The sequence below is a fragment of the Martes martes genome (genome assembly GCF_963455335.1).
Source record: "Martes martes genome assembly, chromosome: 4".
Classification (NCBI taxonomy): Eukaryota; Metazoa; Chordata; class Mammalia; order Carnivora; family Mustelidae; genus Martes; species Martes martes.
This window is the reverse complement of record NC_137891.1, coordinates 98,605,375-98,630,710: the sequence shown is the minus strand read 5'-3', so window position 1 is coordinate 98,630,710 and position 25,336 is coordinate 98,605,375. Positions and strand designations below refer to the sequence as shown.

Here is a 25,336-nt window from a genome sequence, read left to right as displayed (position 1 = left end):
CTTCTCGAGTAGGGAAGCTAAGCCTTGGGAAGGTAACTTGGTCTCAGCCACCCCCTCTTCCCTCTCCACAGGCCAAAATAGTAGCTGACACTTGGGGGCATTTATCAAGTACTGCCACACATATGAACACTCTTGGTCCACAGCAACCTTATGAGTTCAGAAGCCTTACACCCATTTCATAGATGCACAAACGGAGGCACGCAGAGGTTACATGAATAGCTCAGGGTCACATGGTAGGTAAATGGCAGAGCCAGGATCAGAACTCAGGTGCTCCAGCTCTGGACGCATACATGCTTACACCTTCAACACCATCCCACCCAAACAGCCCTCTTGATTGTTTCGGCGCAGCAGACGTGCTGTGAGCATCTCCTTCCTGGGCAGCTCTCTGCCGCGGGGATGCAGAAATGCATGAGAAATGCACGTGCTAGAAAACAGCGGGTGATGTATAATCACAAGAGGCAGGACCTTCTCTGATGTTTTGGCTTGGGAGCCATGCCTGTAACCTCCCGGATGCCTTCCATCAAAGGAGCTCTAAAGGACAGGGGAGAGCCTTAGGGGGCCCACTGGAGTCAGGGATGGAATAGCGGGCATGAGACATGAAAAAATGAAGAGGGGAGAGGAGAGGCTTCCTTACCCCCTTGGCGGCCCTTGGGGGTGGGAAGGCTGCAGGCCCGGCCCTGCCAGCTCTTGAAAGGGGGAGGCGAGCCCCAGGCACAGCCATGCTGACTCCAGCTTGTCTGTGCTCCTGCTTCTGCCTTGGCTCAGTGCCAGGTGTGTGGTGGTTTTGGCCCTGTGCCCAGGGGTCCCAGGGCTTCTCTTTCTGCTGCCATCAGAGGAGGCTTGGGTGCTCTGACTGTGAGCGGGGAGGGGGATGCCCCAGCTGTGAGTGGGGAGAGGGGTGCTGGCTGCAGGGGGCCCTCTGCCCCACGGTGGGTCCCTGTCCTCTCTGTAGGTGATGTACTTCAGCTCCCTCTTCCCCTACGTGGTGCTTGCCTGCTTCCTGGTCCGGGGGCTGCTGCTGCGAGGGGCCGTTGATGGCATTCTGCACATGTTCACCCCCAAGGTAAGGGTCTGGGGGCACTGACAGCTCTGGTGGGCCCGGCCAGCATCCTGCAATTTCGCACTCACTGAGGACCTGTCATGGGTCAAGCAGTCATCACAGACTCCTGGAGGCATGCACTGGTGAAGGGACACGCACCTGCCCCCTAGGTGTCAATGAGAGGGACAGCGCATCAGTTCGGGTGGAACCGGAGGGAAGCTTCAGGGAGGGCATGACCTGGAAGCAGGTCCAATTTCAACAAACGGCCGTTGGACATTGCAGTCAAAGGAAAGGCAGGAGCAAGTGTGGAAAAGCACTGGGTATGCTTGAGGCCCTGGTGGGAAGGCAGGTTTGGCTGGGGCATGGGTGGTTTCATCACTGGATCTGTGACAGCAGGAACCAAGGAGATGCCTAAGAAAAGTTATCTCCCTGCCGGGAATCCCAGCTTGTTCCCAAATCAGGGGAACAGTGTTACTGTTTTATTCAGGATACTAGACCACGCGGGGCATGATTTTACCCTTATCAAATCCGTTCCTTTTGTCTCTCACTTCATCCTCCCATAGCCTAGCGAGGGAACGCTGGGCACATTTCACAGGGCTGTCACAGGGCCATAGGCATCCTGAACATCTACTCGCAGATTTCTTGATGGTGGTCTTTGCCACCATGTGTCCTTGCCTCTGTATTCCGCCTGGCCACCGCTGGCATGGGCCGGTCCCCTGAGGAGTCAGGGGATTGCAAATGCACACTGGGAGCCCTTCAGGGTGCCCCAAGCCATGTACCTTAGGAACCCCAGCAGGAAAGGCTGGGGATGTCCACCTCCAAATGCCAATGTATCAGTGAGCAGCCAGCTCCTCGGTGAGACTCTAGGCTGTGGGCATGGGTCAGAATGCCACCATCGTGAGGCCCCCAACCTTGGTCCTCGACAGTGCTGTGTCACACATGTGCTCACCCACACTGGTGCTCACACGGGAAGTTCATACAGATGACAGGGACTAGAACCCAGATCCGATGGGGAATCTCTGTTCCCTCCCAGCTGCTCTGCCGCTGGGAACATCCCCGGATGTTGGGGGATAGCAGTGGGTAAGACACACAGCACTCATATTTGTCAGATAGGAAATAACACTGGCTCCCAGCATTCTTGGATGTAATATTTGAGGCTGAAGTGGGCCTCCTGAGCCATGTGGCTGACATGAGGTCATCGTGAACCTGTGATATCCGACAAAGAAGCAAAATGCAAACCTGGCACGTTTGGGGGGAGAAACGGCCATGAAAAGAAAGCCAGTGGTTTTTATGACTTACTTCTACTGTATTTCTAGAATGAGGATCAGTCTAACCTTTTCACTTGAGTCAGTTATACTTTTCTGGGCTTTGGGAGGAAACGGTATACTCTGGAGATGTTCATAAATAGGGAGAGTCACACATGTCTCCAGGTGGGTGGGCCCCTTGGTGGCATCCATCTTGAGAGATCCCAGGATGGGACGGATTCATGAGACTGGCTTCTGGCCCCAGCACACACAGGACAGCTCCGCATTTGACTCAGACACTCTTTCAAACATCTGTTTAATCATACAATGTCTCAGGCATGTAAACACACATATATAATAATATAATAAACATTGGAGAGGCCATAAAATATTACAGAGACCATAAAAGTGTGCTCATAGCCTGCCCTGATCCCATGTCTTTCCTCCCCCAAAGATAAGCACTATCCTGAACGTGGGGTGTATCCTCCTAATACATTTCTCTCTCTCTCTCTTTTTTAAAGATTTTATTTATTTATTTGAAAGAGAGAGAATGAGAGAGAGAGCGTGAGGGGGAGAGGGGCAGAGGGAGAAGCAGACTCCCCGCTGAGCGAGGAGCCCAATGCAGGCCTCAATCCCGGGACTGCAGGACCATGACCTGAGCCAAAGGCAGTTGCTTAACCAACTGAGCCACCCAGGAAGCCCCTCCTAATACATTTCTTAAAATACACATATTTTATCTCGTAATGCATGGATGCGTATGTGTAAACAACATACCGCATTTGTGCGTACTTTCAAACTTTACGTAAGTGGCATCATGTTATAATGCAACTTCCTGTGACTTGCTTTGGCTTTTATTTTTGCTCAGCACTGGTACTTGAGATTTATTTAGAGTGCTGTTTGGAGCTCTAGTTCATCCATCTTCCCTGCTGTGTTGTAGTCCACTGTAGCACCAAACTGTGCTCATGTATGAGCACGTGAGGCTCATTTATGTTGTTTCCAGCTTTCCCCATGGCTAGTAATGCTACAGTAGACAGGTCTCCTGTCTTATTACACAGGTCTCCACGTGCACAATTTTCCCGAGGGTGTCTGTGTTTAGGAGTGGAATTGCCATCTCAAAGGGTACATGTACCTTCAGTTATGCTAGAAGGTGGCCACACTGCCCTTCAAAATGGCAGCCAAGGTCAACACTCCCACCAGCTGTATGGGAGAGTCCCTGTGGTTCCAGGGACTTCTGTTTTTGCCAATCAGATGGTTGCAGGATGGTGGGTGTGCCCTTGGAAAAATAGAAGGCCCTCCGTTCCAAAACCTTTTCCTGGAGGTGTGTTACCACTTCAGCATCTGCAGGGGGCAGAGTCCTCCAAAGATGAAGTTTAAAGAAACCAAACCCGGAAGGCCCTGGAAGAGCCAGGTCATCAAGACCCAGCAGGTGGCCCTGACCCATCTAGCTCTTGGGACTGTTAGTCTGGATAGAGCCTATGGGCTCATCTGAGCAGTTCTATGGGGCAGCCCTTGACCTTGGAGGGATGTGTCGCACAGGGACGGGGAGGCCTAACTGTTCCGTCAAGGATCCCTTTCACAGCCTGTGCTGCAGGTAAATCTAGTAATGATGGCTGGGTGAGGCTATTATTTACAAATTCCTCCAAGTCATCCACAAGAAGGGTGGATCCACTCTCAGAAACAGTCTTCTGACTGTCCATACCGGGCGGTCTACTCTTGTGGAGCTGGGGCTATTTCAGCACAGGATTGATGAGATATGAGGAATCCTGGAACCATTTCAAGTTTCTGACCTAGAACGGTGTTATTGAATACTAGGGTCATTGCACACAGCTGCTCAGGCTGTGCACTGCTCCATATGTATCGACCACAGTAGGAAGGAAATCCCCAGGGGTCATGCCATTTGGCAGCCATGGCAGAATCCAAGAGGACTTTTGGCCAGGGCATCTCTGAATCCACTTGAAAAAAGCATAGGCTCTCCATGGATATGCTGAATGTCCTCTTACAAATTCTTCCAAAATCAGAAATAATGCAATGTGGCCAGGATACCATGATGACCCACTAGCATCATTGATGGGACAGTAACTCATGTTGATGGCTAATTAAGTTCTTGGATTCCTTGGGCAACCTCTCTCCTGATTACTTCCCTTCCACGTTCCACGAAAGAAAAACCCAAGCTGGCATGGAGGGCCACAGAATTCACCAAGTGACTTGCTCAACACAAAGTCGTCGTAGGTTATGGTAGACTTCTCACCACTAAAACTTGCAGAAAATGTTTATCGAAACTACAGCTGTTCATGTCCTTTGGTCCAGCAGTTCCACTCCCAGGTACTTGTCTTACTGATATATTCACTCACAAGCAAACTGATCTGTGCACAACATTGGTCACTACAGCCTATGTTTTAGTGGCAAAAGATTGAAAACAACCTGAATGGCCATCATTCATTTATCCCTTCGTTCTGCAAAGGTTCACTGGATGCCTGTTATGTTCCAGGCTCTGTTGTGGGTCCTGGGACACAGCCATGAACCAAGCAGACAAACTTCCCAAACCTCCTGGAGCTTGTATTTTAGGGAGACAGACAATACAAGAATAAGGAGTTGTTGGGTAGTGTTGCTAAGGAGAAAAATAAAGCAGAGAAAGAAGGATTAGGAACACCAAGGAGAGGGGTTGCTTCAGCGAGGGTTCAAGGAGGGCCTCCCTGAGAAAGTGGCATAAAAAGTAAAGATGTGGGAGTTGGGGGAGCAGGCTGTGTGGATATCTGGAAGTAACACATTCCATTCTGGAGGGAGCAATAAGCAAAAAGGCCTTGAGATTGGATGTGTCTGGCATCCAATTCAAGGAAGCTATTGGATCTGGGATGGGAGGGGAGAGGGGTAAGGACATGTGGTCGAGGAGGTCATAGGAGGCAGATCACGAGGGTCTTGTGGGCCAGGGATGACTTTGGTGTTTACTCTTGATGAAATGGAAGCCATTAGAGATTCTAAACAGAGGAGCAACATGATCTGACTTCTGTCTTTGAAGGATCCCTCTGGCTGCTATAGAGAATCTGAGGGGACAAGGGCAGAATGGGAAGACCTGCCAGAAGGCTCCATCCAGGTGAATCCATCCAGGTTCTAGAATTCATCCAAGTGACAGGTGACTGCGATTTGAACCCAGGTGATGGCAATGGAAGTGATGAGAAGTGGTCGGATTGAGGATATATTTAGGAAGTAGGGTCAGCAAGATTTGTTGTTGGATTGGACCTGAGGGGCAAGAGAAAGAGAATGGTCAAGGATGACTCCAACATCTTTTGACTGAGCACCTAGAAGCATGGACTTGACATTTATGGAGATGAGGGCAAATGATGAGAGGAGCAGGTTCAAGACTACTGTTTTGGACGTGGCAGGTCCAAAATGTCTAATAGATATCCGAGTGGAGGGGCCCTGGGTGGCCAGTCCATTAAGCATCTCTGCCTTCGGCTCAGGTCATTGTCCCAGGGTCCTGGGATGGAGCCTCACATTAGGCTCCCTGCTTAGTGGGGAGCCTGCTTCTCCCTCTCCCTCTGCCTCTCCCCCGCTTGTGTTTGGTTGTGCACTCTCTCTCTGTCAAATAAATAATAAATACAATCTTAAAAAAACAAAAGATATCCAAGTGGAGATGTTGAATAGGCAGTTGGAAAGACGAGTCTGCAGGTCAGGGGAAGGTATAAATTTGGGAATCAGAGAATTTGAAACTGTGGACTAGTGAAAGCCACCTGTAGAATGAACATAGAAAAGAGGACTGAGCATCAGGAGAAGCATTTAGGGGTTGGGGGAAGCGTAGCCAATGTGGGAGGAGGAGGAAGAGGAGGAGGAAGGGGAGAGAGATGTGGATATGTCGATCCCAGAGGCAGAGAGGAGAAACTGCTTTAAGGAGGGAATGGTCAGCTATGTCCAAAGCTGCTGAGAGGTCAGGCGATGGGCACTGAGAAATGAGCAGTGCGCCTGGCTGCAGAGGGGTCCCTGGTGAGCTCAACGAGAGCTGTTTTGGTGGAGTGCTGGGGACAAAGTCTGAGTGTGGTGGGTTCACAGGAAAATGGGACATGAGGAATTGGGAGACAAGTGGTAAAGACTACTTGTTTTCAGGAGTTTTGCTCTATAGGGGAGCAGAGAAATGAGAAAGGGGTGGACACTGGAGAGGGCCATGGGATCAAGGGTGTTAGCATATCATCCAGCGGGGCGCCTGGGTGGCTCAGTGGGTTAAAGCATATCATCCAGCAATTCCATTCCACATTTCCAAGAGAACCAAAACCACGTTCACATGAGAACTTGTACACAAATGTTTCTGGCAGCATTGTTCAGAAGAGCCAAAAAGGAGAAGCAGTTCCAATGTCTGTGAACAGATGAATGGAAAAATCAAGAGGGGTGTGTTTATTGGATGGAATGTGATTAGGCCGTAAGTGGGAATGATGTACTGGCACCTGCTACAACACAGGTGAACCCTGAACACATCAGGCTAAGTGAAAGAAGCCAGTCGCCAGAGACCACGTATCGTGTGATTCCATTTACGTGAAATGTCCGGAATAGGCAAATCTGTAGAGACAGGAAGCAGACTAGGGGTTGCTTAGGGCTGGGTTTGGGGGGAGGTTGGAGGAGGAATGGGAATGACCGTTAATGCGTATGGGCTTTCTTTTCGGGGTGTGAAGAAGTTCTAAAATTGGTTGTGGCGATGGCTGCCCAACTCTGTGATACGCTGAGAACCGTTAAATTGTACACTTTTTGAAAATCCAGCACAGAGTGGGAAATCAATGCTCTTGGGTGGAGGGAACCAGAATGCTCGAATGAGCGGGAGAGGTGGGACCCGCTGCCCAGCTGGAGGAAGTGGGGGAGTGTATCGTTTTGTCTGGGAAGGAGGAAGCGAGGGCATCAGTTGAGAGTCTGAATGGTGGAGGGGTGGTGGGAGCCTAAGGAAGGGTGAGTGTGAGGCGCCGGGGCAGGGGATGGGGAAGGCGTGCAGCACAGTGGAGGGGGGGGGCTCCCTGGCAGTCAGGGTCATGGGTGTGAGGTGCAGTCAGCCAGCATGGCACCACTAACATTTCTCCGGTTCCAAGCTGGACAGTTCCTCCTGGTTCACACTCTGGAAAGCATGCCAGTTCCCACAGTGAGGGGCTACTTAGAATAATCCCGTGATTTACAGTGGACGGTGCTCACTGGGTGCCGGGCACTGTTACCCGCACCTGACATATATCAGCTCATTTAATGCTCATAATGACACTGGAGGCAGAGGTTATTCTTGCCATTTTTCGTGTGGGGAAACTGACACACAGAAAGGTTGAATAACCCGTCCAAGGTCCCAAGGTGTGCGCTGTGTGATTTCTCCAGCTGGGCTTAGCTGCTGGGGGTCGGTGGGGGTTGGGCCAGGGTCAGGAGGCAATGACAATGGACAGCCATGGAGGGAGGTGGCTGGGGAGTTAAGAAGGTTAAGGTAGCAAGCGAGTAGCCAAGGGATGGGCCATTGACTAAGCCCATTAACTAGGCTACACACAGGGTGGGGGGAGTGAAACGTAGGTGGGTCCCAGGGAGGCCGGAGAATTTTGGAATCAAGATATTAGAAGAATGGGGCACCTCAGTGGCTCAGTGGGTTAAGCCTCTGCCTTTGGCTCGGGTCATGATCTCAGGGTCCTGGGATTGAGCCCCACATCAGGCTCTCTTGCTCAGCAGGGAGCCTGCTTCCCCCTCTCTCCCTCTGCCTGCCTCTCTGCTTATTTGTGATCTCTGTCAAATAAATAAATAAAATCTTTTTAAAAAATACTAGAACGAGTGAGCTGGAAAGATGGGGTGCTTGGGGATTCAGGGTCCTTAACGTTGAGGTCCTAGTTGGAGCATAGCTCTCAGATATGACACAGGCTATGGAATGACCCTAGGAGTGGGGTGAAGGATAGGACTGGTGGAAGGGAGGAGCTGAAGGAACCGAGAATTCTGATGGCAGTAGAGCGGGACAGAGAGAGAAAACCTTGGGATAGCAATGATGACCTGGAGGGAGGGGCGGCACCCTGCCCACCTCCAGGCCTGAGGGCAGCATGGGCACGTGTGAGAACAGCCTTTACCCCAGGGGGCTGTAGGGGAAGCCTTGGCCTCAGGCCCACCCTTGACCAATCAGACACCAGCCAGCAGACCGGTTAATCGGGATCACGGGGCGTGGTATCCAGTTTGCAGTACCTATTAAAAGCTCCCAGAGGTTCTGAGGTGCAGCCAGGCTGGAGAACCACCACGTCAGAGCAAGGAGGACCATCCAGGGAAGGGTGGAGACAGGGGATTTGAGGGATGATGGGCTGTGAGTTCCAGAAGCCCTAGAACTCTGTGGGTCCCCAACTCAGCACGATGAAGTGGTGTTGAGCCTGGGGCAGGGTGGTGGACATCTCCGGTGTGGACAGGAGGCACTGAAGGCCCAAGGGCAGAGGGCAGTGACCTTGACCCCCATGAGTAGAGGAGGGCTTCTAGAAAGGATGACCAAAACAGGCCAAGCTTGTTGCCAGAGGGTGGGCTCTGGAGCCAGACTGGCTGGTTCTGGTCCCAGCTCATCACTCCATGGTCCGTGGTTCGAGGGCAAGATCCCTGGGGAACTCACTCCGTTTTCCTCAGCTGCGAGATGGGGCGAACCACAGTAGTTCCCTGACAGCCTTCTCGGGAGAGCATGGAGGGCTGCTCCCGGTGTGCAGAGAGTGCATGGGAAGCCCTAGTGATTATTATTCTTTCCCTCGTGAAGGTGACACTGTTCTTGGGTGGTGGGAACCTGGTGCTCCAGTGCCATCTGGTGTCTCGTGCACCGGCAGGGGCCCGGCAGGGCTGAGAAGCAAGGGCGTGGGCTCTGGTCATGCACTGGGTCAGGCCAGGAGCTGGGGAGCTGCTTGTGGATTCCGAAACCATCTTCGTGCCGCTGAGTCAAGTGCGTGAAACACCTTGTTCTCTGTGTGAGGAAGTGACTCAGCCGTTGTGCCAAGGAGGTGGCAGGAAGCCCTTGCTGTGTTTCAGGGCATCTGCCCCCCACCCCCTGCTCTTCCCGCTCGACACTGAGGAGGGTGCAATCCTTGTCTTTGGTGGGGAGAGCCCGTTTCCCACCTCCCCTCTTGCAGTCACATCCTGACGTTTGGCAAGGACATTGGGCTTCCTGAGGTCTGGCCATGAGTTCAGCCTCTTGGACACTATGATCAGGACCTTGTTAAAACTATGTGCCAGCACCCCAGAAATCCTCATAGATCCCCTTTGTTTTCTTTTCATTTTTTATTTGAGAGAAAGAACAAGAGCAGAGGGGAGAGGGAGAAGCAGACTCCCAGTGGGGAGCAGGGAGCCTGATTTGGGACTCGATCCCAGGACTCTGAGATCATGATCTGAGCTAAAGGCAGACACTTAACAAACTGAGCCACCCAGGCACCCCTAGGACCTTGTTGGAATTATGCACTAACATCTCAGAAATCCTGATAGAGCCCCTTTAAATTCAAACAACTACAGGCATTGAATCCTAAAGGTGACTGACTCACTTTACCCCCAGATGGTCATGGAGATCTGGTCATCTCCATCAGCAAGAGAGCCCCTCCAAGCCCCATTGAGAGGGGTGCCCAGGCTCACATGGGGCACTTTTCTCCTCGAAGGTCAAATTTTGGCACTGTCAGGTTCTTTCCGGGGGCCTCATTAACAGTAGATTTGGATCCACCGATTTTCCTCAAAATAATCTAGGGCTGGAGGTTGGGGGTGCAGAGGAGACCAGATAGGCCCTATGTTGGTTGTTGCTGAAAATGAGTGATGGGTACATGTGGGTTCATTATACTATCCTCTCCGCTTTTGTGCATTTTATAGTAACTGTTCTGTAATTTTTAAAAATGAGGAAAGATCAGCAAATACAGTCTTAACATACAAATAATTTTTATTCCCATTCTAAATCATGACATTATGTAAGATATTCCTATCCTGTCCTTAGGGAGTCTGTCCCCCATGTTGGAGGGTGAGCTCAGATGATGCAGTCTGATTATGGCAGCCTCCTAGGGGGGCTGGCGATGTTGGTGGAGGTTGGCCTTGAACAGTGGCTGGGCCTAGGAGTTCACCCATGTCTTATTTTTAGCTTCAGGGAGTGATAAAAATCCTAACAATGACATGTCTGGGTCTCACAGATGATCCAGATCCTTCTGTAAAAACTTTAGTAATGATTGATATAGATGAAAAATGAAATAATCACCAGAAGGAGATGAAGAAGAGGAGGAGGAGGAGGGGGGCGGGGAAGGGGGAGGTAGGAAAGCAAGAGAAAAGGAAAGGAAGCCAACATTAAAATAGCCGTGCTTTAAAAAGCAGAAGTTTAAAGCCATAAGGATCTTCTTGTCCTAGAAGCCTGCATCCTCACACAAAAAGGCCAGGACAATTTCGCAGTGCCTGGTTTGGTCCTTCCCGCTCAGCTCAGCTTGAGGAGACAGCCTTGTCTCTCTCGCCCTCCACTCTTCTCCTTGTCTTTCGTGTACCAGACACTGCTTACACACTCAGAAACACAAAGTGTTGAGAAGAAGGCAGACATATGAACCTGAGATGCAGGTGTGGACCAGAGCGGCAAGAGCCCAACGACCATGACAACCTCTGCCAGAGGCATCAGGAAAGGCTTCAGGGAGGAGGTGATATTTGTGCTGGGTTTTGAGAAATAAATGGGAGTTTCACCACAATGTGAGTAGGAGGAAGGGAATTCCAGGCAGAGGGAACAGCCTGGGCAAAGGCTAGAGGTCGGAGACTGCTGTGCTTTCGAAGAGTAGGTTCACTGCCTTTAGAGATAGGGACAATGAGTGGGAAAAGATTTTCTGGCAGACACAACCATCAAGGATGTTTCCCCATGCAAGGGGGATGACCAGGGCTGTGTCCGTCTCAATCTACCCTCTCTTACAAAGTCTTGTGCTTCCTCCTGCTTGGAACTCACCGGACCACCCAGAGTCTAGCCTTTAGGTCTAGGTTTCTAGCCTGAGGGAGGTGCCCAGGTTCCAGCCGATTGGTAAAGCTGACATGACTGACATTTGTGAGCATCATTGCCCTCCAGGTGCAAGTAATTTCCAGAACTTTCTGGGAGGATCATTTAAGAACCCACCCAGGAGAGGGAAGATACAGAGGCCTTTCCCAGTGGGACAACGATGACTTTGTTCTCCTTTTAAAAATAATCTTCGAATTTCTGTATAGGCCCCTGTGTCCTTACTCACAATGCCAAAATCCAAATAGCCCCGGAAAACAAAAGTTGTTTTTTCTTTCTCCTGGAACTCGTTTGGCGGCAAAGTGACCTGAACAGATGTGAGGCTATTTATAGTCTTTATTGATTCACTTGGTGTGAATATTCATATTCTGCTACAGAAATACTGATGTGTTTGATTATGGGGTGCAGCCCCAGACCCCGCCGGGGGTGTTATGTAATTATGCGGCATACGTACCACATTACCTTTCTAAAATAGAATTAGGAACAAGAGCCCAAATTCCACAACCAGTCTGGCCTCAGGGCTTTTAGATAAAGAAATGTGGGCCTGTCCTACTTTTGTAAAGATGCCATTTCAAGCACAGGGGACCCTCAACAATGTGGGCTAACCCTACCCCATCTCCCTGGCATCTCATTCTCCCTGCTTCACTGTGACCATTTTCAACCTCTTCCACCTGTCTGCATGTCCTGACCTCACCCCAAACAGATGATTTGGCCTCCTGCTTTCCGGGGTGAACAGGAACCACCGAGACAGAAACTCGCTCACAGACCCAGAACGTCCAAACCGGTCTGTACCTGCCTGCCGCATCCCGTTCTCTTGTCCTAGTCCCTCCGTGAGCAGCTCCAGGTCTCCGAGGGGAGATAGCTCCCCGACCCTCTAAATCCCCGCCCTCCGCCTTTACCTATCATCAAGTCACTGCATTAAAGACAAAAAGGAGACAACAGATAAAAAATCAACTCACTGATTTCATAGCCTCTGCCTGAACCTGCTGTCTTTCTCCTCCTGTTCCAAGACGAGCTTTCCAAGGAGTTGATTATCCACGTTACCTTCATTTCTTCCCCTCTGCTTCTCAGCTCTCCCGGCCCCTACCTGACTCTGGCCCCATCAGCTCCGACCCAGCCCACCAGGGACAGGCTCACCCCGGTATATTTCTCTGAGTAGCATGGGCCTCTCCCCCTCCCAGCCCTGCTTTCTTCCTGTGGCCTCTGGATCCAGCCCTCTCTTGCTCCTCCTCCTGTCTGGCCTGCTGTACCTCCTCTCCCTCCCTGCACTGAACCTGGAGTTGTTGCCTGGCTTGCCTCTTCTCACGACTCCACAGTTGGGGTTCCTCCCGGCACACCTGCTCCTCCCAGGTTATATCTCTGGCTCCACCTCGCTCTGGCCATCAGACCCACTTGTCTGCCTGCTCACTAGACATCTCCTCTTAGATAGCGTAGAGACACATTAAATTCAACATTTCTGCAGCGAATGCCTTGATCTTCCCTGTTCCAACCCCATCAAGATCTTTCCCTTCTTCTCGGACTCTGTCTGCACCCTGCCAGGTACGTGAGCCAGAAGCGTGGCTGTCCCCTTGGCATCTGACCCTCCAGCATCCCTCCATCTCCAGTCTGTGGCTAAGGATGGTTTGGTTGCTTCCTTCCTCCACCCCATCCCTTAGTGGTTTTCCCATATTAAGTGCTTTCTTAGGATTCCTCCACTTAGGATCCCTACAGGACCTCTGATCCGACTCCTCTGCCCCCTACCCCCCACCTCACCTCTACCTCTACCGCCTTGTCCTCGCAGCTTCAGGCAGCCTGGCCTCTTCCCCTAACTTTCACATGCCCTCCTCTTTCTGCCTTGACTCCAAGTCTCTGCACACACTGTTCCCTCTGCTGGTATGCTTTTCCTCCCCTCTTAGCCTTGCTTTCATACTCTCAGATGTCACTCAAGGATCCCCTCATCCTGGGGAAGCCTGCCCTGCCTTCCTGCCTGGCTCAAGGCCCCCTTCTACAGGCTCTCCGAGCATTGGGTACCTGGCCTGCATGGCCCCTGTCCTACTTGCGACTCAGCTTCTGTTTGCAGAGTCACTTGACAATGGCTGTCTCTCCCATTAGAATGTCAGCTCCATAGGAGCTGGACCTTGCCTGTGCTTGCTCTCCATGGCTCCCCATCACCTAGCCCCGGGCCTGACCCACAGCAGGTGCTCAGTGTTGCATGGATGAGGTGTAGTCACAGGGAGGCCACATGGTACTACTAAGGCTGCAGAGAGTGGGAGGGACAGGGGGGAGTGTCGCCTGCTCATGGATGTCAGGGGCTCGTAGCTCCTTAAAGCTTGGCTTCTGGGCTTTCTTGGTGAACCAGAGATGACTTTATTTTGTGCGAGGTGGGGGACCTAATCTCCCCTAGAACACACATGCTTGTGGGCCAAGGCTCCATTGGCATACTGATCCTAAAGTCTCTACTACCATTGTCCTCCTCTTCCCCATCAGCCTGCAGCTCCTCCCCCAGCCGCACCACCACCCCCCCAAGCTTGCCAACACCCTCTCAGCTAGTGGAGGGACTCCAAGTGCTCACATAGACCCAGGGAGCTGCTGAGGTGGCAGGCAGGTAGGTCTCTGTCGTGGATGTTAGAGCTGTAACAGAGCTTCAAGTCCAATGCCTCAGTGTGCACACGAGGAAGAACTGAGCCTCGGGCACTCAGCGAGGGGAGGTAGACCAAGACCAGGTAGGGCTGGTGCCTGCAGCGATGGCAAGCTGTCTAGCGCCTCCTCACCTCCCTGGTCTGTCACACGGGTGGACCTCAGCTGCAGAGGTCCAGGGACAATGCTCAGAGGAGTAGAGGCATCAGGGGATGGTGTAGGATGGTGTCGTGGGCCACATCAGACCACCTGTGCTTGAGCAACTCCTCTGTCCCAGCAACCAGCTCTGTCACTGGGAGCAAGGAATTTCCATCTTGGGAGTCTCTGTTCACTCTTTCTCGAAATGTGAATAATAATTCCTGCTCCTCACCAAAGAAACCTGTCCCGACTAGGTCAGAGGAACTTCGGCAGGATTCATTTTGCTATTTATGTTCTGGGTTTACTTGTTGCTGCCACATCTGATCCTCACAATCACTGTGGGAGGGACGTGGTATTATTATTCCCATTTTCAGATGGGAAAACTGAGCCTCATCAAATAGGCACTGTCATTTTCCTAAGCCTTGTTGGCTATTTAGAGATGGGAGTCAGGTTTAGACCTGGGTCTGTCTGACTGGACAGCTCTGTGCTGGGTCCAAGCCATGGTCCCTGCTTTGAGGAGCAAAGAGCAAAAGGAAAATGGATACTAAAAGCACTTTGGGAATTGTCCCCTGCTCTCTACATGCTGGTGTGGTTCGGGGTTCTGTCAGGTCTGAGGACACATAGAGGGTCAGGCGGGGGCTTCCCCTCTCCAGAAGTATCTGGGTTCTGTGTTTCAAGTTGGGTGGGTGGGAAGGGGGAAGGGGACTTTTGTGACCTAGAGTATGTCAATGTGTATGAATGAACATTGGCCTTTCCCCCCACTCCCCCGGGGAAAGGGAGGTCAGGTGGGCAGGAGGGAGAAGTTGGTGTCCTTTCTCATGGTTTGAAGTGGAGGGGAGGTATCAGGGAAATATTGATGTTCTTAGTGCTCTGGTACCGTTGTGCAGGCTGTACACTGCACAACTCTAGGAGGCACTATTCAAGTGAATGGCACTCCCTGGAGTTGTGCACCAGGCCTCATACCTAATGGCCCTGAAGTTATTCCTCAGTATAATAGCTCCAAGGTAAGCAAAGATGGCAGTTAAAATTGACTGAGAAGTTACTGAGTAAGCACATAGCATTTATTTGATCTTAAGCGTCACAACCATCCTCTGAAGTCGATACTCCCATTACCAGTGTTCTGCACATGGGGAAACCGAAGCTCAGAGGGGTGTGGAGGATGGCCAAGTTCACGCAGCCCCAGCTTTCGCACTCTGCCATGTGGAAAGGGGTGTGGCAGGAAACCGTTATCTGTGTGTCTCTGGTCCTCCCCCCCACAGCTGGACAAGATGCTGGACCCCCAGGTATGGAGGGAGGCGGCCACCCAGGTCTTCTTCGCCCTGGGTCTGGGCTTCGGGGGCGTCATCGCCTTCTCTAGCTACAACAAGCAAGACAACAACTGCCACTTCGACGCCGCGCTGGTGTCCTTCATTAACTTCTTCACCTCGGTGCTGGCCACGCTCGTGGTGTTTGCCGTGCTGGGCTTCAAGGCCAACATCATGAACGAGAAGTGTGTGGTCGAGTAGGTGGCCTCTCTCCTCCTGTCCGTCTTACCCAGGTGGGGTGGGCGGGCCACAGATGCAGAGTCCCTTTCCCCCCGGTGGTGGAGCTCTTTCTGTCCCCAGCTCTGGATCCCAGCCAGGCTCAGGCTCAGAAGTGTCTCCATCGATGGCCTATGGGGGTTCCTGCCTAGGTGCCTGGGAGGTGCCTCCAGGACCGTGCCCACCCCAGCCTTTTTACCTGTCCCTCTCCGCTTTGTGCCGCAGGAATGCCGAGAAAATCCTAGGGTACCTCCATACCAACGTCCTGAGCCGGGACCTCATCCCGCCGCACGTCAACTTCTCGCACCTGACTGCCAAGGACTACACGGAAATGTACAAAGTCATCAGGGCCGTGAAGGAGGACCGTTTTGCCTCCCTGGGCCTCGACCCCTGCCTTCTGGAGGACGAGCTGGACAAGGTGTGGGACAGGCTGCCCTTCCTGGCCGGGGTCGGCAGGAAGGCAGATGTGGGAACATGGGACCCAGAGATGGGACTCAGGTGCCTGGAGCTCTCAAGCAGGCCTCAGAAGTCTGCCTGGGACGCGTTTACTTGCTTGAGAAACAAGGATGGACTAGGGATCCAGGGAGGGAGACAGGAAAGGGATCAGCTAAACCCCTGCCCCGAGGTAAGCTGTCTCGAGGAGGAGATGAGGCAAACACATCTGTCATCAAAATCACAGGAATTGCACAGAGTGGCGTTCAGATTCATCGAATGGGTTTCTGAGTGGGGGGAGGAGAGTCATTGCTGTCTGTAACGTCCTTGTGACCGTCTTTGTACACGGCTCACAGAAAATAAGCATTTTCATTAGTGTTTACCCTCTGCTATCTCTCCCCCTCTGGCCCTCAGGCCAGTGCTATGGATACTAGGATGGTAGCCGTTTTTCTTATACAACAGGACCTTGATAAGAGCCAAATGACAAGAAAGACACACTCATACAGTTGGGGGAGGTGTTCCTTCACGTCATGGGTCCTTACAGGACAACAGAGAAGTGACATCAGTGGGCAGTGTGTGGTCACTTGCCCCATGAGCAGGGGCCCAAGCTTTAACACAGTGGCTCTCTCTCGGCTACCCATTAGAGGCACCTGGGGACTTAATAAAACCCAGATACAAGCTCTACCCCCAGACCCATCAAAGCACTGTCTCCAGGATGAGACCCAGGCATTGGTGTTCTAAAGGTTCCAGTGTGGTCCCATTAGGCAGCTGAGGCTGAGCCCACTCTATGAAAGTCTGGAGCTCAGGGCTGGGAGCTCCCGTAGTTGTGTGTGGAGCAATCAGGGAAGACTTCCTAGAGGAGGAAGGTCTCAAGCGGGGCGTTATTTCTAAATGTGAGCATCTCCATCTGAATCACCTGGGGTCCCTGTACAAAGCTTCCAGATCCCACAGGTGAACCTCTAAATTGGTATCTTACTCCCTGGGGTAGGGTGGATTCTGATACTCACCCAAGTTTGAGACCCACTAGCAGAAAGACGAGGAGTTAGGCGAGGGCATGGATTCCTGTGAAAGAGGGAAGAGTTATTCTTAAAGCTCCGGGGGCAAAGATAAGAGGGCAAGGGGCTTCCAGGAGTGGCATGGGCCTCACTGAGCCCTTGCCCTGTGCCCCACCCCCAGTCCGTGCAGGGCACAGGGCTGGCCTTCATCGCCTTCACCGAGGCCATGACGCACTTCCCTGCCTCCCCGTTCTGGTCTGTCATGTTCTTCCTGATGCTTATCAACCTGGGCCTGGGCAGTATGATTGGGACCATGGCTGGCATCACCACACCCATCATCGACACCTTCAAGGTGCCCAAAGAGATGTTCACAGGTAACTCCTCCTGGCAGCCCCCGCTGGCCCGGTGGGCTGCCCTCAGGGACGACAAGCAGGACAGGCCTCTGACTTAGACAGACTCCATGCTGAGAAGGCTCCCCGCTGCCCTCACTGGGATGCAGTTGGAGCCTGGCTTGCCTCCCAGAGAAGAGCACTCAAGAGCCAGGAGAAGGCTGTCTGGGAATCTGGACCCAGCTGAGCTGGGGGCGGCCTCTTCCTCGGGTCATTTGCCCCTCTCTCTGAGGACCTGCTGAATCCTCTTGGGCAGGGGTGTCCTTCCCCATGCCAGCCTGCACCTGTTCCATCTCTCCTAAAGGAGTGGGAGCTCAGAACCCCAGCACCGGATCCCTCCCCCCTTGAAGGCCTTCAGGGAGGAGGGGTGGGAAGGGAGGGGCCTGGGTGCCCCCCTAACCCCCCCGGGCCCCGCCTACCCTGCGCCTGTGCCCCCACACCGGCCTCCCGGCTCTCTGTAGTGGGCTGCTGTGTCTTTGCATTCTTCGTGGGGCTGTTGTTCGTCCAGCGCTCCGGAAACTACTTTGTCACTATGTTTGATGACTACTCGGCCACCCTGCCACTGACCGTCATCGTCATCCTTGAGAACATCGCCGTGGCCTGGATCTATGGAACCAAGAAGTAAGGGGGCCACAGGGAAGGGTGGGATGGGAGGAGGGGTCTGTCCTCTTCTGACCCCCTGGAGAGTGCCGCGTTCCCCCGGGCTGCTTCTGAGTGGGACAGGAGATCACAGAGACAGAATGTCAGAACTGAGAGTGCCCTCAGAGATCATCAGGGAAACTGAGACCCTAAACTGCCTTAAATTACCATAGCCCCCTTACCTGAGACCCAAAACTCTTCAGTTTTGTTAACTATGTTGAGCACTTAGTGGGTATCTAAGAGGGCTCCACCCTCAAAAAATTCTGGAACTTCAGCAGCCTGAGGCAGTTTTCAGGTGATCGACCTAGGGGTGTGCGACATGGTTAGGGCCGGAAGTGTGGGGTCAGGTCGGGTCAGGGAAGTCAGGAGTAAGGAAGGATTGGGTTTCATGGCCTGAGGCTAGGGCAGAGCCACACTCCTCATCAGCCCCTGGCCTTGTCCCTTATTTAATAAATCTGTGAGCCTGGGAACCCCCAGGGCCAGGCCCCTCCCACTCTCTCTGCAAGGCCCGGGGCTCCCCTGATGTCTGGACCGGGTCTCAGAATCAGGCTCTCTCTTGGCCTTGGCTACAGACATCTCCTTCCTACAAGAACGCAGGTGGGGCCCAATGGTCGGTCAGGAGCAGCCCTGGGAGCCATGGTTGGAAGGGGCTCTGACTCTTCTGCTGTCTGGTGAAGACCCTGCACACCTTCTCAGAATATTATTTTGAGGTGGACAAAATAAAATAGATAGGATTCTATAGGAAACGAGTTAAGTTGAAAAATAGGAAAAATACTGTTTAAAATCTGGTATAGTAATGTATGTGCAGTTTTTTTCTTGTATATGTGTTATTTTTACTGCATTAAGTCAGAAGATTTCGCTAGGGTAATAATAACGGTAATTGTGAAATAGTGATGAATATAAATGACGTTTGTAGGTAGGTTCAGTTGTAATGGGATAGGGAGATATATGTCATTAAATCAGCTGGTGACAAAGCCTCAGATATGGATAATACCACTGTGGTGGTTTGCATTTACAGTAGAAAGAAACGCGAGGCTTCAGTTAGGTGTTATTCAAGTAGAGATGATTTTTTTCTTATGACATTCATATACATACACAGCGTGCGGCTACGGTTATCCCACCCGCAGACCCCGAGGTTAGAAACCCCCAAGTCAGGGCCTCTGGACTCTACGGAAGTGCACGTCACCTTCTTTCCAGCAGAGGGAGACCAGGCCCAGGCCAGTGTGAATGGGGCGGGGCGCATGGTGTCCGCAGAGGTCCTCAGGTGCCTGCCCCGCTGCCCCGGCGTGTCCCGCGGATTATACCATATCCCTGGGTGCGGTGTGACGTGAGGTATTCAGAGGAGGTTAGCAGGCGACACCAGAGCCTGCCCAGAGGCCAGCTAGGCCACCAAATAATAAACTGGGAGCCCCGGATGTGAAGAATGGCTGGGAGGGAGGGACTGGTCAGTAAAGTTTTCCTGGAGGAGGCGGTTGTGGGGGAATGCGCAGGCGCAGTGGGGATGCCAATGCTGGGCCCTCTGCTCCTGGCAGGTTCATGCAGGAGCTAACGGAGATGCTGGGCTTCCGACCCTATCGCTTCTATTTCTACATGTGGAAGTTCGTGTCTCCACTGTGTATGGCTGTGCTCACCACGGCCAGCGTCATCCAGCTGGGGGTCACACCCCCAGGGTACAGTGCGTGGATCAAGGAGGAGGTGAGGGGGACCTGAAACCCCAGGGTCACTTTCATACAACAGGCAATAGAGATGAATCTTCAGAGGGTAGCTGCTGTGTACCAGGCCCTGCCAGGACCTCTGTCTTTACAAGAGCCAGGAGAAAGAGGTGGCACTATCCCCTAGCACACATGGGGAGACCGAGGCTCAGAAAGGTTGACACACTTGTCCAGGTCTCACCCGTGTTCTCTCTCCATGTCTGTGGAGCAGAATCACCCACCCATTTTACAGATGTAGAAACTGAGACCCAGGGGAGCTCGGGCCCTTAACCAAGGGGACCAGCTAACTCAAAGAGCGACAGTGAGGGCCTCCATCTCTGGCCTGGCCAGGATGGAAAGGGGTGGGGTGGGAGAGGGCAGGAAGAGACCGGCCTGGAGGTGCCGGAGGGTGAGCTCCTCACAGCCCTCATCCCTGCCCCCCCACCAGGCAGCCGAACGCTACCTGTACTTCCCCAATTGGGCCATGGCGCTCCTGATAACCCTCATCGTCGTGGCGACCCTGCCCATCCCCGTGGTGTTCGTCCTGCGACACTTCCACCTGCTCTCCGACGGCTCCAACACCCTCTCCGTGTCCTATAAGAAAGGCCGCATGATGAAAGACATCTCCAACCTGGAGGAGAACGATGAGACCCGCTTCATCCTCAGCAAGGTGCCCAGTGAGGCGCCGTCCCCCATGCCCACTCACCGCTCCTACCTGGGGCCTGGCAGCACGTCCCCCCTGGAGACCAGCGGGAACCCCAATGGACGCTACGGAAGCAGCTACCTCCTGGCCGGCACCCCTGAGTCGGAGCTGTGACCACTGCCCCCCACTCCCTGCCTGCCTCTCCCCCCCACGCCCATCCAGCCCGCTCGTCCCAACCTGGCCCGTCTTCTTAGGCCAGGCCCTCTGCCCAAGGAGAGGGGGTCTGCCCTGCCTCATCCCCCACCCCAGTCCCAGCCAGCTTTCCCCCTACACCTGAGCAGGGGCTGGGAGAGACTCTGTCCCCAGTGCAGGCTCCCAACTCGTCTAACCTCCTGAGATCCTCTCACCAAACTGCAGCTGACTAACTCGAACAGTCCAGAAGCCCTGATTCCCAGCACAGGAGAGATGGCAAGTGGCCATCGTAGGGGTCGCACCCCACACCTTCTCTCTCTCTGTAACCTGGCACCTGTAGGTCTTAGGTCCTGGCCATCCCTCTGTGCTGATGAGAAGCACCCAGTGGGGTAGGATGCTGACTGATTTATCCTAGGGGTGATGCATCCCAGGGGCTGATTTAAGACTGGGGATGGGACAATTGTGCCAGGACTCAGGGCTCAGCCTTGGGATGGAATCTTGTAGAAGTCCCCAAGTTCTGTTTTGCGAGGCAGATGGCACGCTCTGCCTTGAGCGCCAGCCTTGGCAGCGGAAGGGGGCTAAGCATGGGGGCCCCCTCAGCCCGAGGCTCTGGGTGGGATCTCCCATGTCCTTGGCCCTGCCTGGGGCAGGGTGTGTCCTGTCACATCCTGCCTGGGAGGGTGGTGATTGCTTGGGACCCTTCCCCACCTTCACTCGGGCTTTGCCTGCCCTCTCTGTCCCCACCTGGGAGCCCACAGTTGTGGCCTGTGCCTCTTTCCTCGAGAGAGGAGGGGACAGTACACAGAGAGGTTTCCAGAGCACACCTGATGGTTCACAGCACAATTCAGACAGTTTGGAGCACAATTGTGAAGCACATTCCCTTACCTGGGGCCCAACCTCCTCGCTTGCGGCAGCTTCTCTCCTGGAATGGGGGTCCCTGGAGCTCAGGGGCTCATACCCAGGAAACCTCACACCTGGGGAAAGATGGATAATTTCACTGCCCCTTTGGGCTGCCGCTTATTCTCCTTGTGCGCGGTGTGCCCGTCTTGTGCAAATAACCTTGGGAACCTTCCCCAAGATGCCCAGCCCGTGGTGGGGAGGGTGCAGACAGTGCTGTGGACACTAGAGGCTGCCGAAGGGAAGGGCTGGGTCTCTGTTCTGGGGCCCAGCGCCCCCAGCACCCCACCCACCCTGACGTAAGGCCTCCCCCAGAAGAGAGCTGCCCTCAGAGCTCAGGCTGGGAGGATCAGAGCCTGGCTGGCGAATCGTGTCTGTAGAGCGATGAATGGCCTGGTGGAGGGACGCATGCATGGTGCGCAGCCGTGGATGGATGGCACGCAGGCAGGCAGGCAGGCCAGGACGGCCCAACTCCATCTGTGAGCGCCATGGTGGGTGGAGTGGCTGCAGGCCACAGTGCTAGGTCTGGGCACCTTCACGGAAGGTCCTGAATTCTTCTCGTGTTCTCAGCACGGGGAGAGACAGACAAGACCCAGGGTTCCCTCCTTCATCCCTTAGCCCCTTGATCCACCCACCCCTACCTTCCCTGCGGGTCCTTCCTCCCACCCTGCCGTTTCCTTGACTCATCCCTCCCCCACAACTACTCCCATTTCCAGCCCTCCAGCCACACCCGTCCTTTTGGAGTGTGAGGGGAGAAGGAGACCCACGTCTCCCCAAAGACATGAGCCTTTGGGGGACAACATCCCGCCTGAGGCACCCTCACCTAACGCCTCCTGCCTGGCCCCATGCCTAATCCCGGCAGATTTAGCAACAGGAAAAGCAAGGCCCCGGGAGAGACACTGTACTATATATACTCTTCTAGTCTATTTCTATTGTATATTCAATCTGTACACGTGGGTGTAAATGCGGTTAACTGACAAACCCCATATTCTGCCATGGCTCGTGGACTATTTTCATCCTCAGTGCTGTACAGATCTATTTTCATTGTATATTTGATATATTTTTAATTTTGTAGCGTGTGGCTGGGCCAGGCCCCAGCCCGCCAGTCTGTATCGGGGCGGCGGAGCTGGGCCGTCTGCTTGGATCGCAAGAGCTGGGTAATGCTTGCAGCCTTCTGCCGTAGGCCAGGCCCTGTCCTGGCTGTGTCTCCGTTGTGTTAGACATAGGGTCTGGAGCTTGGCTCGTGCGTGTGTGTGTGTGTGTGTGTGTGCGCGCGTGGCGTGTGTGCATAAGTGGGTGTGGGTGCGTGTAGGGTGATTTGTGATTCCCAGGGTTCACCACGTTCCTGAAGACCACACTGCCCTACCCCTGCCTCCTTCTCCTCCCAGCTCTGTCAGGCAAGGCCGCAGGGCAGGGTGCTGTGGGGAAAGGCGGGTGTTTCGTGCTGGGGACTCATTGCCTTCACACGACTGGGCATGCCAGAAGCAGGGAAGGAGGGGCTCTGGGCCGAAGAGCCCCTAAATCTGTTTTCTAGCTAACCTCTCCCTGTTCCTCCTGAACTCCTGAGCTCTTCATCCTGAGGAAAAGCACTGGGTTTCTTGAGATGGTGACACCCCAGGAGAGCAGCTTGCAGCGCCTCTGTCCCGCGTTTGTCCTTGAGATGGTTCTGAAAGAGTTCTGAAAGGAACAGCTGCCCCTCCCCTGAGCTTCTGATGCACACTCCTCTCCTCACTCCTCAGGGCAGCTGGGAGTGAGGCGACGCCTGTGGGGGAGTCAAGAACAGGTGGGGCATCTGATGAGGTATGTTCCCTCCCCAGATGCCCCGGAGGAGCAGGAGGGGGCCAGAGAGGGGCAGGCCCCTACATCCCTATGCAGGGTCCCCATCCCTTACTGGTTTTGGTGCTGTCCAAGCAGTGCCCACAGGGGACAGCGGGCTCAGGGCAGGGCAGGGCGGGGCGTGCCTGGAAGAGTCCCCTGGTCCCTGCCCCTTCCTGTCCTCCAGCCCCAGTCACCAGCTTCTTGCTCAGGGAGCCCTTTCCACTGAGGCAGCGTGAAGCCTGAGATCCAGATGGGGATGGACAGGGAGGGCAGCTGATACCAGCGGGGTGGGCCTCGGCCCTCCAGCAATAAATCTGAGGGGACTTGCACTCTCCTAGTGCCGGGAGAAAGCTTCCTGAGTCACCTGCCATGGGCTGAGGCTGGGGGCTGGAAGCTGCATGGTGCCGGGCCCTGAGCAAGCCTACAGTATTATGGGCAGGGGCTCCCCTCCAGCCCCTCCTCACAGCTGCATCCCCCTCCTCCCACTAGAGTACTCCCATGGTGGAAAAGAGGAGAGACAACAGGTTGGAACACACTTGACTCCCGGAGCATCCACTAGGCCCTGAAACTGGGGGCCTGCTGCCCCCTCACTGGAGCCTAACGACCAGAGGTGGGGAAGAAGGGCCCAGGGTCCCTCCTCATCCCGAGCGCTGCTTTGTACAGACCCAAGCACATACAGCCGGTATCACTTTTGGTTCGGGTACAAGTTTAGAACAGTTCAAGTCCATGTGCCCCATGACTGGCCAGAGCCCTGGGTGAAGACCACTGAACCCAGGGGAGGGGATGAGGCATCGTCACCCCCAGATCCCCTCCTTCCTCCTTCCTCTCTTCACCCCCCCCCCCATGGTGTACAATAAAGTGTCTGTTCTTACCAAACCCTTCCTGTCTTTCTGACCTCCTCCGGGCTCAGGGAGAGGGGATGGGAAGGCCAGAGATCCCAACAGAAGCTCTGGAGGACAAGTGTGGGATGGTATGGGGCAGAGAGGACTGCGGTGGGGTTGTGGGTGCTGGCTGGCTGAGGAGTTCGGGGACAATGAGGAGGGATGCATGTTTATTTTCCTAAGAATCATCCTGGGTGTTGAACAACACACACACTTGTAGCAGGCCTTTTTGGGGTCCAAGTCCTCCACACACAAAATCTCACATGAACAGCTTCGAAGGGAGGTGCTTTGTGCTCCGGGTTTTCCCAAGGGAGGAGAATGAGGCTCTGTCTGACATGAGAAAGGTGCTTGGAGCTTGTGGGGTCTTGTGGGGTAAATCCTGCCTTAGTGCCAGGAAGAGTGGTACCTGTCACTCTGCAAGGAAGGGCGCAGGTGGAAACCCACCTAGGGATGAAGAGCTGGGGGCTGGGAGAGAGGAGAGGGATGGCAGGGGGCTAGAGGGGTCTCGGGGAGCCACATTCTAAGTTCTCATCTTTTGCAAACTTCAGCGGAAGGTAAGGCCCCCCCTACCGCACCCAACTCCAGTCTGGAATGCTGCTGTCTCACCTTCCCCCGCCCCTCCCCCCACACCCCGGACAGCATGTACAGCCAAGGTCCCCCAAGCAGCCCTCCTATTCCTTCTCCTGCTTTAGAAGAAAACAGTGTCATTCCAGAAATAGCCACCAGATGGCAGGAAAACCTTTCCCTCCAGATCCTCGGACTCTACCCTTCTCTCCAACTCCAGCACTTCGGCCTTTGTGGATTAGTTTGACTGTTGAACGAGCATATATTAAGCGTCCACGGTGACGGGTCACGTGCCAGTGATGGATGCACAAAGATAAGTAAATCGTCCTGTTGTCCTTTTCTGAAGGAAACACCTCTCCCCACCATCCCCAGACTCCAAACCACCCCACTGTACCTCTCAATCCTGAAAGTCTCTGTGCTGAAAATGTCCCTCCTTGTAAATTCATTCAGTCATTTGTTTGAAGGGAAGGTTTTTGGTTGAAATGTCGACCCCCCCCGTCCCGCAGGAGGTGCACATAGACCCACTAAGAAGCAATGGGTGTGAAGGAGCTATGGAGTCTGACTCTCCAAGTTCAAATTGAAATGCCAGCTGGACTTCCTGCCTCCCGGGAGACCTAGGGCAAGTTATTTAACCCCCCTGAGCTTAAATGTCCTAGTCTGTAAAATAGGTATAATGAATGAATTGGATGAG

The 25,336-nt window shown here is 53.7% G+C and overlaps 1 protein-coding gene across 2 annotated transcripts in view; it reads left to right on the top strand.

Annotated features, from left to right (window-relative positions):
* Nucleotides 1-20,467, top strand: part of SLC6A17 (solute carrier family 6 member 17) — a gene marked incomplete at both ends in the record, with an annotated part of 28,452 nt that extends 7,985 nt beyond the window's left edge. The window contains 7 exons of one of the 2 annotated variants that reach the window (XM_080799959.1): nucleotides 953-1,063; nucleotides 15,244-15,485; nucleotides 15,730-15,922; nucleotides 17,122-17,305; nucleotides 17,782-17,941; nucleotides 19,492-19,654; nucleotides 20,099-20,467. In XM_080799959.1, the coding sequence (XP_080656085.1) occupies nucleotides 953-1,063; nucleotides 15,244-15,485; nucleotides 15,730-15,922; nucleotides 17,122-17,305; nucleotides 17,782-17,941; nucleotides 19,492-19,654; nucleotides 20,099-20,467 (1,422 nt within the window). Of the gene's footprint in view, nucleotides 1-952; nucleotides 1,064-15,243; nucleotides 15,486-15,729; nucleotides 15,923-17,112; nucleotides 17,306-17,781; nucleotides 17,942-19,491; nucleotides 19,655-20,098 lie in introns of both variants that reach the window. The other variant, XM_080799958.1, reaches the window with a different exon arrangement.
* Between the last annotated feature and the right edge of the window lie 4,869 nt (nucleotides 20,468-25,336).